General features: G+C 41.7%; 1 protein-coding gene across 1 annotated transcript in view; it reads right to left on the minus strand.

Moving 5' to 3' along the window:
* NPHP3 (nephrocystin 3) overlaps nucleotides 1–17,723 on the minus strand; it is a 125,446-nt gene that overhangs the window by 16,085 nt on the left and 91,638 nt on the right. The window contains exons 20-25 of the mRNA XM_089672535.1: nucleotides 17,463–17,585; nucleotides 17,104–17,293; nucleotides 14,881–15,122; nucleotides 14,677–14,752; nucleotides 11,457–11,584; nucleotides 7,261–7,501 (exon numbers count right to left, since the gene is read on the minus strand). Of these exons, the coding sequence (XP_089528661.1) occupies nucleotides 7,261–7,501; nucleotides 11,457–11,584; nucleotides 14,677–14,752; nucleotides 14,881–15,122; nucleotides 17,104–17,293; nucleotides 17,463–17,585 (1,000 nt within the window). The remainder of the gene's footprint in view (nucleotides 1–7,260; nucleotides 7,502–11,456; nucleotides 11,585–14,676; nucleotides 14,753–14,880; nucleotides 15,123–17,103; nucleotides 17,294–17,462; nucleotides 17,586–17,723) is intronic.

The raw sequence follows: 17,723 nt of genomic DNA on the forward strand, positions 1-17,723 counted from the left end.
TTGGACCATGCTGCCCCAAATAAACCATTTATTTCACGAACAGTTGCAGCAGCTGTGTGCGCTTTATAAACTGTACATAGCATCAGCTACAATACATACAGTATACAGAGCTGTGTTCCAGCCAGGGGCGGACTGACCATTTGGAAACTCGGGCACTGCCCGGGGTCAGTAGGGGGCCCCATGAGATGCCCCTGGTACCTTTTTCATAGGCTTTTTTGAGTTTGGGCAAGGACACAGGGGCCTCATGACTCTCTATTGCCCGGGGGCCCCATGAGTTGTCAGTCCGCCCCTGGTTCCAGCAGAGGTTTAAGAACTTCCTATCCCGCTCCCAGAACAAAATCACATTGGGTTTAGAACTGCTCAGCCATTCAGAGGATGCTTTATATTCTATAAATGAATACAAAGCTTCCTCTGATTGGCTGGAGTGGAGTTTGTGACATCATCAGCTGACTTCAGCCAATCAAAGGAATCGTATTAATTCATACAAATCTTCCTCTGTATGTAGCTAAGGCTACATACAGTTTATACAGCACACACAGCCATTTCAGCTGTAAGTGAAGAAAATTGTTCATTTGCACCAGCTTACTCCAAACAAACTATTTTAAGTTAAATGAAACTACCTCTCTGGGAACCCCGAGACAACACGATTCATGTTGTGAACCTGATTCATGCAGCCAAGTCTTCTCCTGCTGTCCACCGATGCAGAGAAGAACTTTGACAGGGTCAACTGGCAATTCATGAAAGCCACTCTGGAGCATATCGGGCTAAGGTCATCTATGTTCAGCTGGATCTTCTCCCTATACTCTCGCCCCTCAGCCACAGGTAAGGTCAATGAGACGAGGTCCGACTTCTTCCCGATCACAAATGGCATGCACCAGGGCTGCCCCCTGTCTCCTTTAATCTTTTCACTCTCTTTGGAGCCTTTTCTCTGCACAGTAAGGAGTGGACCCTGGTATTGTGAGCTGTTGGGAATTCACAAGATGGTCGCATTCGCAGACGATCTGATCCTCTTTGTGACAGACCAGTTATCCTTTCTGATGACTTTGCTCCAGTCCCTGTGTACATATGGCAAACTTTCTTCCTTCCAAATTAATCTGTCAAAGTCCTCTGCCCTTAATGTCTTGTTAGATCAGCCTATGACCCATCGACCTCGCCCCTCCTCTTTTCGGTGGGAGACTGACTCGATTTGCTACCTGGGGGTTAATATTACACCAGAACCTGCCGCTCTCTACTCGGCTAACTTCTAACTGCTTTTACTCAGACTGAGAGCCGATCTGCTACATTGGCACTCGCCTACATTAACCTGGTTTGGCCACTGTAGCGCCCTTAAGATGACCCTGTAACCTAACATGCTCTATCTGCTACAGGCTCTCCCTATCTACATTCTCCCTTTGCTCTTTAAACGAATAAGCTCCCTGTTTCACGAGGTTGTACGGTCTCATTGGAAACCTTGCCTGCATTTACAGTTACTTCATCACCCTAAAATCCATGGAGGCTTTGGCCTCCCGGATGTTTGGACTTATTACACAGTGGTTCACCTTACTATGTTGGTGAACTGGCACTGCCATGCTGAGGCGAAGCACTGGATGGCCATAGAGTTGGAGGATTCCATGGACATGGCGACAAGCTAGCCATGGATCACCTTTCCACTTCCGAAAGGCCTCAGTGACCTTCTCACTCTCGGTAATACCTTGCTGGTCTCTAGGGATACCTTTCGTTGTTCCTCCATTTCCCCATTGCCTTCCCCCATGGACCCTATTCTGGGCAATCCGGAGTTTGAGCAAGGACTTCAGAACCCCCAATTCCAGCAACTAGTGTCCATCTTCATTTCTGGGACTTGGGGCCCGATGGCCAGCTCTCCTCTACCACCCTAGAAACCGCTTCGAACCCACCTTTTGGAGCGGACACTAGCTCTGTCATCTTCTCCGACAGCAATATCGATCCCCTGACCATTTCCATCAACTCATAGAGCTGAAGAGCATTTTCCATAAGAGAGAACTGACCCGCCACTGCCTCACCACTATGTATGCAACTGTGATCTGACTGGCAGCAGGTTTTCATCCTGTTTTCCTTGCCAAATAGGAATCCGATCTTGCCGAAAAATTCACTGACTCCCAGAAGGAGAAAATCCTTAATTTTGGGCAGAAGTCCTCCATTGCCACCACGGTCCTAGAAACCAGCTACAAGATCTTGACCAAGTGGTACAGAGTGTCCATCACTTTGCACCGTATTTTTCTCCAGGTACCTAGTACGTGCTGGCAGTGAGTTGCTGAAGGTAGCACAATGCAGCATATTTTTTGGGACTGTCCAAAAATCAGACCGTTCTGGGAAGAAGTGTCATCAAAAAACTGACCAATGTTGGCTTGGCAGGGAAGCCAGCAGTATGTCTGCTGCAGCTATAAGAGCGACCTATCAAGAAATATAAAGCCTCTCTCGCTATCGAGTTGTTAATAGATGCCAAGGCGTGAATTCCTCTCGCTGAAGGTTTGTGAACCCGCCCTTTAAGTACCTCTGGTTCTCTAAAGTCAATGAGCTTAGAGATTGGGGGCTCTTGCTGTCGAGCCCCAGGACGAGAGAGTCGGTCCCCATAGTTCTTTCACGCTTCTCTTTGACGATGTCCAGTACCCGGCTCCAATTTCTTTGTTCTCTTTTATTCTTCTCTGGCTTTCCCCTTCCTCTCCTCACCCTCCCATACCCCCCGCCCAGCTGTGGGACATGTCATTTGTAGCTCTATGTCATTATGTGTTGTCTGTTTCTAACATTCCTTAACTGGATCACACCTGAAATCTGGGTGTCTCTGAAGTAAAATAGGAGGTACCAGGGTAAACATTTTATTTGGTTGCATTTTTTAGAGCCCATGAGTGTGTGTTGGAGGATTCCTCATGATGCATCTTATGTAACTCCCACGTCCCAGTGAAAGTTGAACAATTTGAAGTCTGCAGTATTCTGTATCCTTATTTTTGTACTACACATTGTTCCGTTTTGGTACCGCTACTTGCGAGACTTTCTGTGTAAGTCCATTATTTTATGTTTTTTTAATCGAACTGTACAATGCAACTTCTTTGATAAAGGACAAACAAAAAAATGGAAAGATGAAGCATGGAGATCTGCTTTAACTTCCCTTTTCTCCAGATGCACATATTGACCTTTATTTTGCTTCCCAGACAGGGGGACCTGTATAAACTCTTCACAAGGTCTGAGGACTTTCTTCCTGCCCCACTGGGACAGCACCGGGTCCCTGAGCTGGCAATAATTCAGCACCACACTGCTCTCATGTCAAAGAGGTAAGCCAGATGCCCCAATACTCACAAGTACCAGGTATTTGTCCCTGCATCCGCTGGCTGAAGGGCAGAAAAGAAAAAATTTGCAGCTGGGAGGGTGGAAGTTAAATTAATGTTTTGTTTTTTTTTGCAACGTAGAGGCAAAGCAAAGCACAGGTTCACTTCAATGACAGTTTGGTTAATATATACAGACATGTAAAGGGTCCCTCTGGTCAAATGCAATAAAGAACAGCTGGTGAATAGTGAAAATATAGCCTAATATCATGGGCCCAACCTGCATATAGATGTTTCAAGTTATTTGGCCATCATCAGTGCAATGTATGGAAACCATGGCTTCTACGGAGTAAGACTTGGGACCCAGCAGGACTTTATAACTATACAGGTTATAATGGTTATAAAGCATCAGTACAAAATATAAATACTAATAAAAGCTGCCATTATAAGGTCTACCACTGGATGGCAGAACAAGAACAGGAATAAGGAGAATTTTGCAGCATTCCTACTATTCCGTACGATTTAAGGGTTCTAAAAAAAATAATAGAAACATAATAAACCAACAGACAAAGAGATGAAAAGGTGCAGAGGTTTGTATGGATACTGTTGTTTTCAAGAGAAAACAGACAGATTTCAAAACAAACGCTATGAATGTGCCGCACAATACACAAAGGAACTTTATTCATTACCATTTCACATCATGGATTTCATATCCAACACGGAAGCTTTTTACATGATACCCAAACTACAAAAGAATGGAATCCCTGGGCAGCCTAACACTAATCTGGTACAGTATCACTAACATAGCTAAGTAGAATATATCCAGAAGCTCATAATAAGAAATACATCCAGCTATATTCAGAACACTACTAACCTCCTTCATAACTGTCCCTGGATTACTTTTTGAGAGAACCATCTTGACCACACGGGCTCCTAAATCTTTGCATATTAACAGCCATATTGATGGTAATACAGTTTTCATTTCTCTGTATTCTAACATTCTACATATGGATGGTATTTCACCATCCTAGGATCTCCTCCAAAAGTCTACATTGAAATCATCGAGATCGCACTCACACACACTTATTTCTCCTTCAGGGAAAAAGGATACTTATAGTGTAAGTGAATATATTGCTAAACTGGAGGAAAAAATCCGATAAACACCTAAACACAAAACTATGGACTGCCTTCCACTATATATATATATAATATATATATATATGCACACATATATATATATATATATATATATATATATATATATATACACAGTTGTGTTCAAAATAATAGTAGTGTGTTGAAAAAAGTGAATAAAGCTCAAAATCCTTCTAATAGCTTTTATTTCCATACACACAAATACATTGGGAACACTACACATTCTATTCCAAATCAAAATGTGAAGAAAAATAGATCAAATGTGTGTTGTTACTCTAAAAAAATTAAAGAAAAGTGAATATTAGACTGTTCAAAAAAATAGCAGTGTTTGTATTCTTCTTTACAAACTCAAACATTCACTATATAAACTGAAAAATGTTTGAAGATTTTACTTTCCTTTGAATCACTTAATGAATATTTAGTTGTATAAGCACTGTTTCTGAGAACTGCTGTACATCTGTGTTGCATGGAGTCAACCAACTTCTGGCACCTGTGAACAGGTATTCCAGCCCAGGATGATTGGACTACATTCTACAGTTCTTCTCTATTTCTTGGTTTTGCCTCAGAAACTGCATTTTTGATGTCACCCCACAAGTTTTCTATTGGATTAAGATCCGGGGATTGGGCTGGCCACTCCATAACGTCAATCTTGTTGGTCTGGAACCAAGATGTTGCACGTTTACTGATGTGTTTGGGGTCATTGTCTTGTTGGAACACCCATTTCAAGGGCATTTCCTCTTCAGCATAAGGCAGCATGACCTCTTCAAGTATTCTGATGTATTCAAACTGATCCATGATCCCTGGTATGCGATAAATAGGCCCAACACCGTAGTATGAGAAACATCCCCATATCATGATGCTTGCGCAACCATGCTTCACTGTCTTCACAGTGTACTGTGGCTTGAATTCAGTGTTTGGGGTCGTCTGACAAACTGTCTCCGGCCACTAGACCTAAAAAGAACAATCTTACTTTCATCAGTAGACAAAATGTTGCGCCATTTCTCTTTAGGCCAGTCAATGTGCTCTTTGGAAAATTGTAACCTCTTCAGCACATGTCTTTTTTTCAACAGTGGGACTTTGCGGGGGCTTCTTGCAGATAGCTTGGCTTCACATAGGCGTCTTCTAATTGTAACAGTACTCACAGGTAACTTTAGACCTTCTTTGATCTTCCTGGAGCTGATTGTTGGCTGAGTCCTTGCCATTTTGGCTATTCTTCTATCCATTCGAATGGTAGTTTTTCGCTTTCTTCCACGTCTTTCAGGTTTTGGTTGCCATTTTAAAGCATTTGCGATCATTTTATCTGAGCAGCTTATCATTTTCTGCACTTCTTTATATGTTTTCCCCTCTCCAATCAACTTTTTAATCAAGGTACGCTGTTCTTCTGAACAAATGTCTGGAACGACCCATTTTCCTCAGAATTTCAGAGAGAAATGCACTGTAACCAGCATGTACAACATTTGCTGCCTTCCTTCCTTAAATAAGGGCAATAATTGCCACCTGTTTTTCAGAGAATGAATGACCTCACTAATAGAACTCCACACTGCTATTATTTTGAACATGCCCCTTTCAATTAGTGATTCAATTACACAAAATCAGCAGCATGCATGTCATGACTGTTGGGTCTGTTGGATTTCTATTACTCTACTACACCTGCTAGTAAATTATTTGCCATGTAGAAATATAATTTCTACCAAAAACAGTGATTGATCAGGTTAGTTAGGTCTGACTGAACACAACTGTATGTAAAGTGCTGCTTAAATTGACGGCACTATAGAAATACCTGAAATAAAATAAATATCCTACTAATTCGTATAATTTTCATAGGGGGAGTTTTTACAATTCATTTAGGCAGCCCATAGATCACACAATTTTCTTTCCTTCTACCACGGGTGGAAGAAAATAAAATTGCTCAATTCCCCCATCAACATTGACTGTGTTTTTCCCTCACACACCGCTATTGCATTCTGCCAGGGGGGAGCCTTCGCTGCCGGCAGAACACAATGATCATTTCTGGAAGCTATAGCCATCGGCAGTGATCCCATGAAAAAGATCTGACAGGCTTATCGATCAACTTCAGTACAACCAGCCTGCCCATAGATGGATAGAATTTTGTCCAGTCCCTGCTGAACCGGCCGATAGTCCATCTATGGCCAGCTTTAGTTACTGAATGGAAATCTGAGATAGCAATTAAAAATTAACACAGGTGCTAACTCTTCCCCAGTCTATCCAAAACTACAAAAATTCAATTTCTCTTTCACTGGTGTGACTTTCATTACCTGGAAGCTGAGTGGCTGTGAATGGTTGCACACTGTTGGTCACTGTTAATGCTTTCTCTTATTTGTAACCACTCTGACTTTATTTGCTCCAGTTGAATTACAAAGCTTATTGTATTCTATATATGGCATGGTTTTAGCCCGGGTTCACATATGTGTGGTGCAATATACCGCATATGATTCGCACAGGAACTGCAATGCATTCCTGTGCAAATCACATGCGATTTGTGTGCGGTACGATCGGAGCCATACATTTTGTATGGCTCTATTCACACCGCACTCGCACCAAAAAATGTGCAGGACCACTTTTTGGGTCCGCAGTAGAATCGGATAGCATAGGTATTCACACCTATGCGATCCGATTTTGAACATCGCACCATGTTTTGCGGGCCGCTTTCGGGGTGTTGTTAACTTAACATACACAACCGCAGCAATTCGCATGAAAGGGGTGCGATTCTGATGCGGTGCGGAATTCGCACTGAAAACGCTGCGAATTCCGCACAGCATCGGTGTGAACCAGGGCTTAGTCTTGTGGAATAAATACAAGGTTTACTTACTTTTCTTTTATACAGCACAGCTAAATGTTTCACGGTATAGGCCAAAGACGGGTGGTCTGGAGACAGAGCTCTCTTCCTTATATCTAATGCTCTCTCATACAACTCCTCCGCCTTGTCGTATTGCTTCTTCTCATTATATAGTGCAGCCAGATTATTGAGAGACTGGGAACAGTCTGGATGATCTGGACCTAAAACCCGCTCCCTCATTTCCAGTGAACGTTTAAGAAACATTTCCGCTGTTCTATATTAGGCAGGAGACAAAAATGTGAAACAATAACAAAGACCTTGCATCACAATAACATTAAAGACACTAGATATACATTTCTAGCATCAGAGTCTAGTTTATATACTCACACTTCTTTAATTGTACCATTAGTCAGTCTATTAGGGCCATGGATAAGGGGGTACCACTGGTCCTCCTGTACGGGGCCCAGGCCAGCAGGGGGGTTCAGGCATCTGGGGGAATTGGATGTGTGCAGGGAGGGTGATCGGCATGGTGGGGGGGAAGTTACTTGAACCAATCCCCTGTATGGTTCTTTCCGAAGCAGCTGAAAGTTGGCTTCTTCTCCTCTCCCTCCTGCTGGCTTTCAGCTGCTGCAGAGAGAGCAATACACAGGATCGGTTTCAGTAATTCCCCCCGGTACACCCATCACCCTGCCTGTGCACCATACATTTCCCCCTGCTGCCCAAGCCCCCCCTGTGTGCCCCCACCCCTGCAGTCCTGCTGGCCTCCCTCCTTTCGTTCCCACCGGCAGTTGCAAGCACATAATAGGATCCTTCATGATGGAGAGTGGGGGAAGGGTCCTGTAAATATGTCACATTTACCTGCCCCTTCCTTTCCTGAATGAGCACAATGAGTGATCAATACCGATCACCCACTGTGTCCATTACAATGGAAACATAGTAAACTTTTTTTTTGGGGGGGGGGGCCCTATCAGGTTGACTGTATGGGGCCCCGTGGTTTCTAACAGCAGCCCTGCAGTCTATACATAAAGTATTTCCATAGCCAAGCAGGGGTTAGCAAGTATGGCTTTCTTAGGTGAATCAGCTGTCTCTTCTCCAAGTAACATCTCACACAAGTTTAATTATTATTATACAGGATTTATATAGCACTAACAGTTTGTTCAGCACTTTACAATATAACGGGAGTCAATACAGCAACAATACAGTTCCATACAAGAGGGAAAGGAGGGCCCTGCTCCTTGGAGCTTACAATCTAGGAGGGAGGGGCTAGTGGTACAAAAGGTAATGGAACTCTCAACTTTTTTCAAAGACAGAAGAGATTTTGTAGCTAATCTTATCTCCAGAAAAAACACTCAATGCTGCAACCTGTACTTTAAGGATACTTTACAGCAAGTCTTTGATTGACACCATCCTGAAGAAATTCTAAGGTGGAAGGAATCCCTACAAACTCATCTACTGACACCAGGCAGAAAATACTTTTTAGGTTTTGCCACAAATAGCCCTGGTGACTTTCTTCCTGCTGGAAAGAAGGGTTCATTCCACCTTGTCTGATAGACCTTTGTTTTTCAACAGCTTTTCTAAAGACACCAAGCCGCAATCTTAAGTTTTAACTGCAGAGTAAAGAACTCAGATGAGGAGCTGCCATTAGGCAAAAGTGCGTGGTGAACCATGGCCCTTTTGTCCAAAACGGAGCCAATTGCATTAGAGTGGTATTAGTTTTCTCAATTTGTTAACCGTGCAGCAGGATCTTAAAAATAAGGAATGCATAGCAAAGGCAAAATTCCTAAGGTTGTGCTAACACTAAACCAAAAGCAACCTCCAAAAAGCTCAAGAAAAATAAATTTTCCACTTTTGCATTTAACTGGTTGGTAAACAGATCAATTTGTGAGGACCCCCACTTCTCTACCACCATAAGAAATACTCACGGACTCAGAATTCTTTGATTCCTGAAATGGAGGACAAATCAAACAACTGGCAAGTAGACTTGAGAGTCCCCTTGAGCTGGACTTCCAAAAAAGAAAGGAGATACAAGCCAGTTATCTTGTTTGCCAGATAAAACAGGGATAAGCTACCTGCTTGTTTAGGAATGCCACAGTTGTTGCATTGTTGGACAGAACCTGGAGATGTTGACACCTTAGATCTTGTTGAAAGGTTTGCAGAGCTTCCCAAACTGCTCTCAACCCTCTCCAGTTGAAGGACTTCCTGGACTCAATTTGGACCAGGAGCCCTGAGCTAATTTCCCATCTTAGTTTGCCCCCAGCCACATGAATCTGTTTGTAAGTCTCTAGAACACAGGAAAGGACCACAGACGTCTCATCAAGACATTGAGTTTCTCTTTCCACTATCAGATGAATCTTCACTTTTGGAAGAAGAATAATCAGGCTGTCTAGGGAAGGCTGAATTCAGCCCCATACCTTCCGCAAGAAGCACCAGAGAATCTGCAGGTGGGACTTCACCCACTGGACTGCTGGAATAAATAATGAATTCAGACCTACTACCAACACTGCAATGTGGACGGAGACTAGCTTTTTTTTTTTGAAGAGCTGCCATTAAATTTAATCTTTTCCTCTGAGAAAAAGTCAGACAGGTACGTCCTAAATTTATAATCTAACCTCAATGCTTAAGATAGGTCAGGACTGTTGGCAGATCTATCTTCAGTTGATCCCCCAAGATGGCAAAGAAGAGAAGATTTCTAGGTATGGGATTACAGAAGTTCCATGAAGTCTCGGGGATGCCAAGGCCTCGGTCATCACCTTTATGAGTATCCTGGGTGCCAAGGATAGACCAAATGGAAGAGCTATGAACTGGAAGTGTCTTATCCTTTCCCAGCGTACTGCCACTGGAATATAGGTACAGGTATCAATGATTTTTCATACACTAGCTCCGATAGCAGCAATATCAAATCCAAGGCTTTTTCCTGAGATCTTTTAGGGAAGAAGTTGCCAGAAAAAACTTTGAAGATGGCATATATGAAAACTCCAGAAGGTAGCCTTCTCCTATGAGCCTCCAAATATAAATGTTAAGGTTTGCCTTTGCCATTGTGACAGGAAGGGTCCCAACCTTACTACCACAAGCAAGTTAATAGGATAAATAAAACACCCTCCTTTGACTTGTTTTTTGGCCTGGCCATGTTTAACTTCCTCAGACCTCTGCCCTTGGTTTTTTGTTTTATAAAAAAAATGCCTTTTTCTTCTTTTATGGAAAAAGGCCTTCTATCAGCTGTATGTTCCACTACTTCTAAATCAGGGCCAAACAGCAAATCTCTGGAAAAGGTAATGCCACAAAAGGTGAACTTCTACAGCATGATCTTTGAGCCAAATGTTGAGCCATAAGGCTGTGTGGGAAAAAGCTGGTGAGAGCTGCAGATTTAGCAAATGTTCTTAGTAAAGCTGGCCATAGAGGAGTCAGTTTTTTTCATTCTACCCAACGGTTTGAAAAAAAAAAATGACCCGATTCCCCCATTCAAAGCTTCAAGATGGGTGGGGGTATCTTCCCCACCGTGTCTTTGTATTCTGACAGCGGGGATCGAGCAGCTAAAATCCAACAAGGTGGTTGAACAGAAGTCAATCAGTACACCGACTTCTGTGCAACAACAGAAATTGGATTGAAATTTAGCCAGTCCCTGCTGAACCAGCCAAACTGCAATCCATGTATAGGCAGATTAACTCTGCTTAGGCATCAGTGATAAACCCCTCTATGTGGGAGAAAATTTCCACATCTCTTCTCTCTTGGTGTACACCTGTTTCCAGATGTGGTTGCATTTCCGTCAGCAATTATTCAAGATTATGGGCCACACAAGTAGTAGCAAGAGCCAGCTTGCAGTTAGTAAATATGGATTCCCAACCTCGCTTTACAAGCAGGTCCATCCTTTTATTCATGCAGTCCTTAAGCATCCCCATGTCTTCAAAGGACAGGTCAGTAGACTTTGCAACTTGAGAAAAGTCTGTGTCGAGTCTAGAATATTTGTTCTAAAAAAGGGCAGTAACATCATCAAATAGAAAATTGCACTTAATGCCCTTAGAAAAGAAAGGCTTCTTCTCTTGATCAAGCCATTCTTTTTTTTTTAAATAGATTTTGCAAACATTTTTCTCTACTCTGATTCTGAACTTGATAAACAAAAAATTATCAGGCTGCTGAAATGCACAAACATTAATGTGACAGATAGTAAAGAGCCTTTTGCTGAATTTTAAGTAGGCCAAAATGACTTCTTCATGTCAAGAATCAATACTTACTCAAGGTTATTCTGTAAATAATACAAAACTCCAAGTTCATTCAGCGTTCGAGCATTGTCAGCAGTGTCTTTGCCCAGCGTTAGTTCCTCCAGCTGAAGAGCACGACGCCTTAATAATGCAAACCCATACTGAAGAGTAAAAAAGAACAAGTGTTAGAGTTCTGCTGGGAAAGATAAGCACTTTCCATTGAGTACTTATGAGTTGAAGCACTCTTAAGTCAGCCATAGATGATGCGTTTTTCTTTTCTACAACTACAGAAAGAAAATCGCTTGATTCCCCCATGAATACATTAGTATTGATGGGGGAATCCCTCCCAAGGAGCTATTGTGTTCTCCCAGCAGGGAGGGGGTGGGGGGAAGCAATAAAAATAATAGTACTGACAAGATCAGTGTGTTGTATACTCAACAGTGGACTATCTCTACACCCCAATGCCAGCATCTATACAGCACTTCCTTAAGCACTTAAGCGGAACTAAACCCTCCTCTCCATTGAGCACAGTGCCATCTTGGTCTCTATTTAGATCTGCAATGGCAATGGTTCTGCACACTTCACCAGATATCTCTCCAGACATTTGAGGGCTTAAAAGATCAACTGTGAAGGTTATCAACAGAGGAATGCTTTAAATGTAGCATACACTGGACATATGCTAGTAGGCAGAATGTAAATGAAAACATTGCATAAATCATATAGGTAAGCATAAAGAGGAACTTCACCCAAAAGGGGAGGTTCTGTTCTATGCTCTCCTCCCACATCCTCATCTATGCTTGGCACTTATTTTTTGGAAGGGGGGGACCAGGTACCTGGTCTTGACAGGTACTAGCTCCCACTTCTGTGGCAGATCTACCAGAAGTCCCCCCCCCCTTCCCTGCCGCCTGAAACCTTCTTGGACGTCTCACAGGTCCAGAAGGCTGCGGGATCCTTTAGGATGTGCAGTGCGGCTTGTGCATGCGCAGTGGGAAGCTGGCTGTGAAGCCGCAGGAAATAGCATCTGGCTGCCCACAGTAAACATGACAACGCTGGGGACTGGCAAAGAACAAATTTGAGTGAAGATGGCGCTGGATCCCAAGACAGATTTGTGTCCTATTATTAAAAGTCAGCAGCTATAGTACAAATACGGTTTCAATTTTTTCCAAACACAGGGAAGAACATCTTTAAGAATTTAATAACATTTATTGAACATGTATAACTTGACCTTTCTACTGTAAAACAGTTAAATGGTGGGTTTTGTTCTGCTAAGTGATAAAAAGTGGGGAACAACTTACTTTTGTGTTCAGTTCAAAAGAAAAGCACCTTTGACCTAGTTCTTTCACAGACTTCTCCTTTCAGGATAGTAGGGAAATTTTATCCAATTCTGCTGGCTGCACAGAAAGTTTTTGGCTCTGGGTGTTCAGTATGATGTGGTAAATAATGTTTTTTTTTTGTTTTTTTAAATATATGTGTAAGTCTATTCATCTCACCAGTAACCAGTTTTTTTCACAGAATAGATAGGCATGTCCACATGTTTTTGTGGCTGCCCTCTGGGTATTTTGGGTTTTATCCCAGTACCCAGAAAAACAAACCTAGGAATTATTTATCTGTTGTGGGTTTATTAACACTTTAACATTTCCAAAAAAGATAGTCATAATAAATAAATAGCAGAGCATACAGACTGGGGGACCTCCAGGGGAGGTGGGAGGAAAATGAAGGGAAGCAACTGCAGGGGGTGAAAAACCAGAGTTGGACTCTAGAAAGAACCTATTAACCTCTTGCCGTCAGCCTGCTGTTTATAAACGGCAGGGCGGTGGCAGTCCAGGGGCGGGTTGCCGTTCCTAAACGGTACCCGCCTTTTCTAGCTGTGCGCGCTCCCTGGGAGCGCGCACCACCGCGAGTCGGTGCCCACTGTGTCCTCCGGACACAGTGAAACACCGATCGTCGGACGGGACCTCTGTACGAGGTCCCGGTCATGTGATCACTGATTGGCGAATCAGTGATCACATGCAAAGTAGTAAGCAAGATGTCACTTGTGACATCATTGCTTACTACCTGTGAAATCTGTGAATGATCACAGAGGTCACATGGTACAAGGCTATTCACAACAGCCTTGTACCATGTGACAAGCTGTGACCAATCACAGCTCACTCAGTACTTCTCAATGACTGCAAGAATGCAGACAGAGAGAAAGAGAAATGATTGCTTTTACATCCTATATGGGTGTAAAAGCAATCAGTGTAAAAAAAAAAAATCTTCATCACCCCCCACAAGTAGTACAGTGTCACCATGGTGACACTGTACTGCTAGGGTGCCAGTATGTAAAAAAAAAAAAAAATAATAATAATATAAAAAAATAAAATAAAAATGTAAAAAAAAATGTTTAAAAATTATCATTTTTGGTTATAAACTAATTTGGATTTTTTTTTTTACTAAAAAAATAACGGAATAAATTTTGGCCAAGATTTATGATGACATATTATTTATTTGCAAAATTTTATAAAAAAAACACTTTTTTTTCAAAATTTTTAGACATTTCATTTACATAGTAAAAAAAATAAAAATCCCAGCGGTGAATAAATACCACCAAAATAAAGCTTTATCTGTCTCAAAAAAATGGTAAAAAATTCATATGGGTACAGTGTTGCATGACCGCACAATTGTCATTCAAAGTGTGATAGCGTTGAAAGCTGAAAATTGCCCTGGACAGGAAGGGGGTAAAAGTGTCCGGACAGGAAGTGGTTAAAACAGTACCGAATTCTAGCTGTAGTAGAAAATATTAATAAAAAAAGCTACGTGGAATATTTGCCATAAGAACGTCTTTAAAAAGGCAACGACAGTTGTTCAGGCTGGCAGCATGCAGGAAAACATGGGGTGTTATTCTTTAGCAGTCCCTGAATGGGGCAGCACTTTTACAAAATTTCCTCCTTCTGGCAGTGTATTGTGAACAAACACAGGGGATACCACGTGGGTCCCAAAAACTGTAAAACCAACTGATGACACCTTAGATGAGAGAAAGTAGGCATGTTTATTAAATATGTAACTCTACAAGATTAATTTCACCGATTAACAAGCCTCGGAGTCTAGGGAACCCTGTACAACTTCACAGAGGAGTAAAGGTACTGTCAGTAAGTATGTAAATTGCTGTCTGCCACTGGAACCAGCTATATCTGGCACCTAGACTTACTGAGGCCCTTAATGGTGTTATGTTGTGCAACTATGTACATGTTGTGCAACTATGTCCTGTTCATACCATACTCCCTTTTATTCTTGCTGCTTTCTGTCGAATTCTTAATGACCTTTTTCTCAGCTGTTCTGCTTGTTCATATCTTTGAAACACAGAAATCAACAAACAAAGTATTAGAAATAGTGCAATAAAGATGAATTTGTGGCATATCAAAGTCAAATTATTCATAAAAAATATTTGCATTGTGTTCTTGAGGCTGGTAATTCTTACTTGTTCTGTTTCTGATAAAGTACAGCCAGAGCATCCAGTTCCCAGGCTACTCTCAAGTGTTCACTGCCATAGGCATTCTCGCTTATCTCCAGAGACTGCTTATACAGCTGCTCAGCATTCCCAAATTTTTTGGACTGCATATAGACACCTGCAAGCTGGTGCAGAGACTGAGCTACACTGGGATGGTCTGGGTCTAGAGCAGTTTCTCGGATCTCCAGTGAGCGTTGAAGTGGTGTAACAGCCTAATGCAAGGACAAAGAATGGGAATAATGAAAGATTGTGACCAAAATCTGAAATAGTAATGAACAGATGTATCACTGTAGAACAACATATCTACCAGGATATTAAAATAGAAAGGGAAACATAAAAGCTACCATTGCTGACATCTCCTTCTGAAAATGCTACTTATCTGTCTGCCAGTAAAAGTACCTGTGGGATCTGCATGGGTACTCCTAAAGACACTTATAGCACTGGTTGAGATGATCTAAATTGTGATTATGATTTATACACAAGCAGTGTAACACATAAAACACATGATCATTGCACCATATAGGGGTGACAAAAAAAAAAAAAAAAAAAATGGAAACATTACATGATGACAAGTGATGACAAGTTTTGTGTTGAAAGTGGAAGTGATGTAACATTCTTTTGCTTCCGCTGTGTGATGAGACACCTAACAGGTGGAAAGCCTCACTTTTGTCATTCACTGTGTGCGCTGCTAGTAATACAGTCATGTCAGAGCTTACTGAGCTTCAAAAGAGGGCAAATTGTAGATGCCCGCTTAGCTGGTACATCTGTGAATAAAGCTGCCAATTTATTGGCTGTGTCGTGAGGTACAGTATCAAAGGTTATGACGTTGTATACAGTTTCTGGGAAAACGCTGTCTGGTAAGCATAAGCGCGGTCGGCATGGTCAAATGACCAAAAGAGACAAAAGGACATGAGCAGAATTGTGACCTGGAATAAGAAAGCAACTGCTGCAAAAGTGAGTGTAGAGCTCAATCTTAGTCTTCATGATTGAGCTCTGCAGTCACTTTTGCAGCAGTTGTTTTCTTATTCTGGGTCACAATTCAGCACAATGTCCCTTTGTCTCTTTCTGTCAGTTAACCAAGTTGATCGCGATTATGCTTATCAAAGTTTTCCCAGAAACTGTATATGCCGTCACGCAAATGCGAACGTGCACATAGATTCTGTACACATATGTAAATGGTAATCACACCACACAAGTGAGATACTGCTGAAAACGTCCGAGCGAGAGCAAGAATTTTAGTACCAGACCTCCTGTTCAACTCTAAACTGACAACCTGTAAATGCTTTTAAAGCATTGCCTATGGAGATTTTTAGGTACCATAGTTTGCCGCAGATCCATGATCGTACGTAATTAATAAGCATGATATGTTAAGTATCTCTTTACTCAGTGTAACAACACCTTTTATATTTTACCAAACAATTGGGTAATATAATGTGTTTTTGTGCATTAAAAGTCATTCAAGTTTTTTTCCCAAAAAATTGCACTTAAAAAATGCAACACCCACCATTTTATTCTCTAGGGCCTCTGCAATAAACATATATGTTTGGAGGTTCTAATTAGTTTTCTAACAAAAAAAAGCTGATTTTTGGAGTTTGGAGAGGAATGTCAGAACTGGGCTGTACTGGAAACAATTAAAGAGGACCTATACTATAGTGTCATAATCTTTATTCCAAGCTGAACATGCAATGGCTCCTCCATGCTGCCTTTGTGTGGTGGAAGAACAGGGCTTTGCTTGCTCATGTCAGAACCACCCCCGATAATTACTGTTGACAGTATTGTACTTATAAACAAATGACTGGTGGGGGGAATGATCAACAGGCAAGAGGTAGAGCAGTCACAAATCCAACAAAAGCAGAATAGGCAGCAGGAGAGGTGGTGAAGTGATGAAAAGAGAATGGACAAATTAGGAAGGACGTAGGGAAAGCCTTGCACTACAGGTCCTTAGGTGCAGCTTCCTCTCCTGCAGGCTCTCAGGAGAACAATGAGAAGCACCGTGATGACTTTGCCAACTGTCACTACAGTGTTTTGAAATCAGTCATCAGAGGCAAGAGTTGGTTGGATATGCATTTTATTAGCTACAATTAACCTTACTAGATATTCCCACTATAAGACAGCAAGTCTTCGATTTTCAGTATAGGTCCTCTTTAGGAAAAAAAATATAACCTTACAACCAAATTTAAGAGGTCAACTTACCTGATTGAGGAGACCAAGGTCTTTGAGAAATCTTCCAAGTGTTTCATAGAGGTCTGCCAAGCAGGTCATGCTCTCTTCTCCTTCACACATTTTCTCATACTGCTTCAAAGCATCAAAGTATTCTGTAGCCATTGCTATTTTGTCCTTACCCACAAGCTGCCAATAGCCGAGCAGCTCAGCAAAATGTCCTCTAATAACAAAAGAACATAGTGAGTAAAATTCCTTTCCACTCAATAAACACGGTCAAGCATATTGCTGATGCTAATTTAGTGTGGCTATTAGGACTATTTGATCTTTAATTACACCACATATTTTCCTGCTACATTTCAGTATATCTTGAATAGCTTTTGAACACAGACCTTTTATAGAGATTCTGGGATACAAAGAGATTCATTAAACATTTGTGTAGCTTCTGTTTCTCGCCTTGTTGCTGGTACAACCAAGTGAGTTCATCTGCACTCCTCCATGTCACACGGTCACGGCTGAAAAAACATACACGGTCAGTATTTTTTACTACAGGATAGCTATTTTGATTCAATTCACTACTTATTTGTATCAATCAGTAACAAAAATAAACAGAGACAGTTAAGTTACAAATATAAATAAAAATGGGCACTGCT

The sequence above is a fragment of the Staurois parvus genome, unplaced genomic scaffold (genome assembly GCF_062004578.1).
Source record: "Staurois parvus isolate SC_StPar_1 unplaced genomic scaffold, SC_StPar_1.0 ptg000130l, whole genome shotgun sequence".
NCBI lineage: Eukaryota > Metazoa > Chordata > Amphibia > Anura > Ranidae > Staurois > Staurois parvus.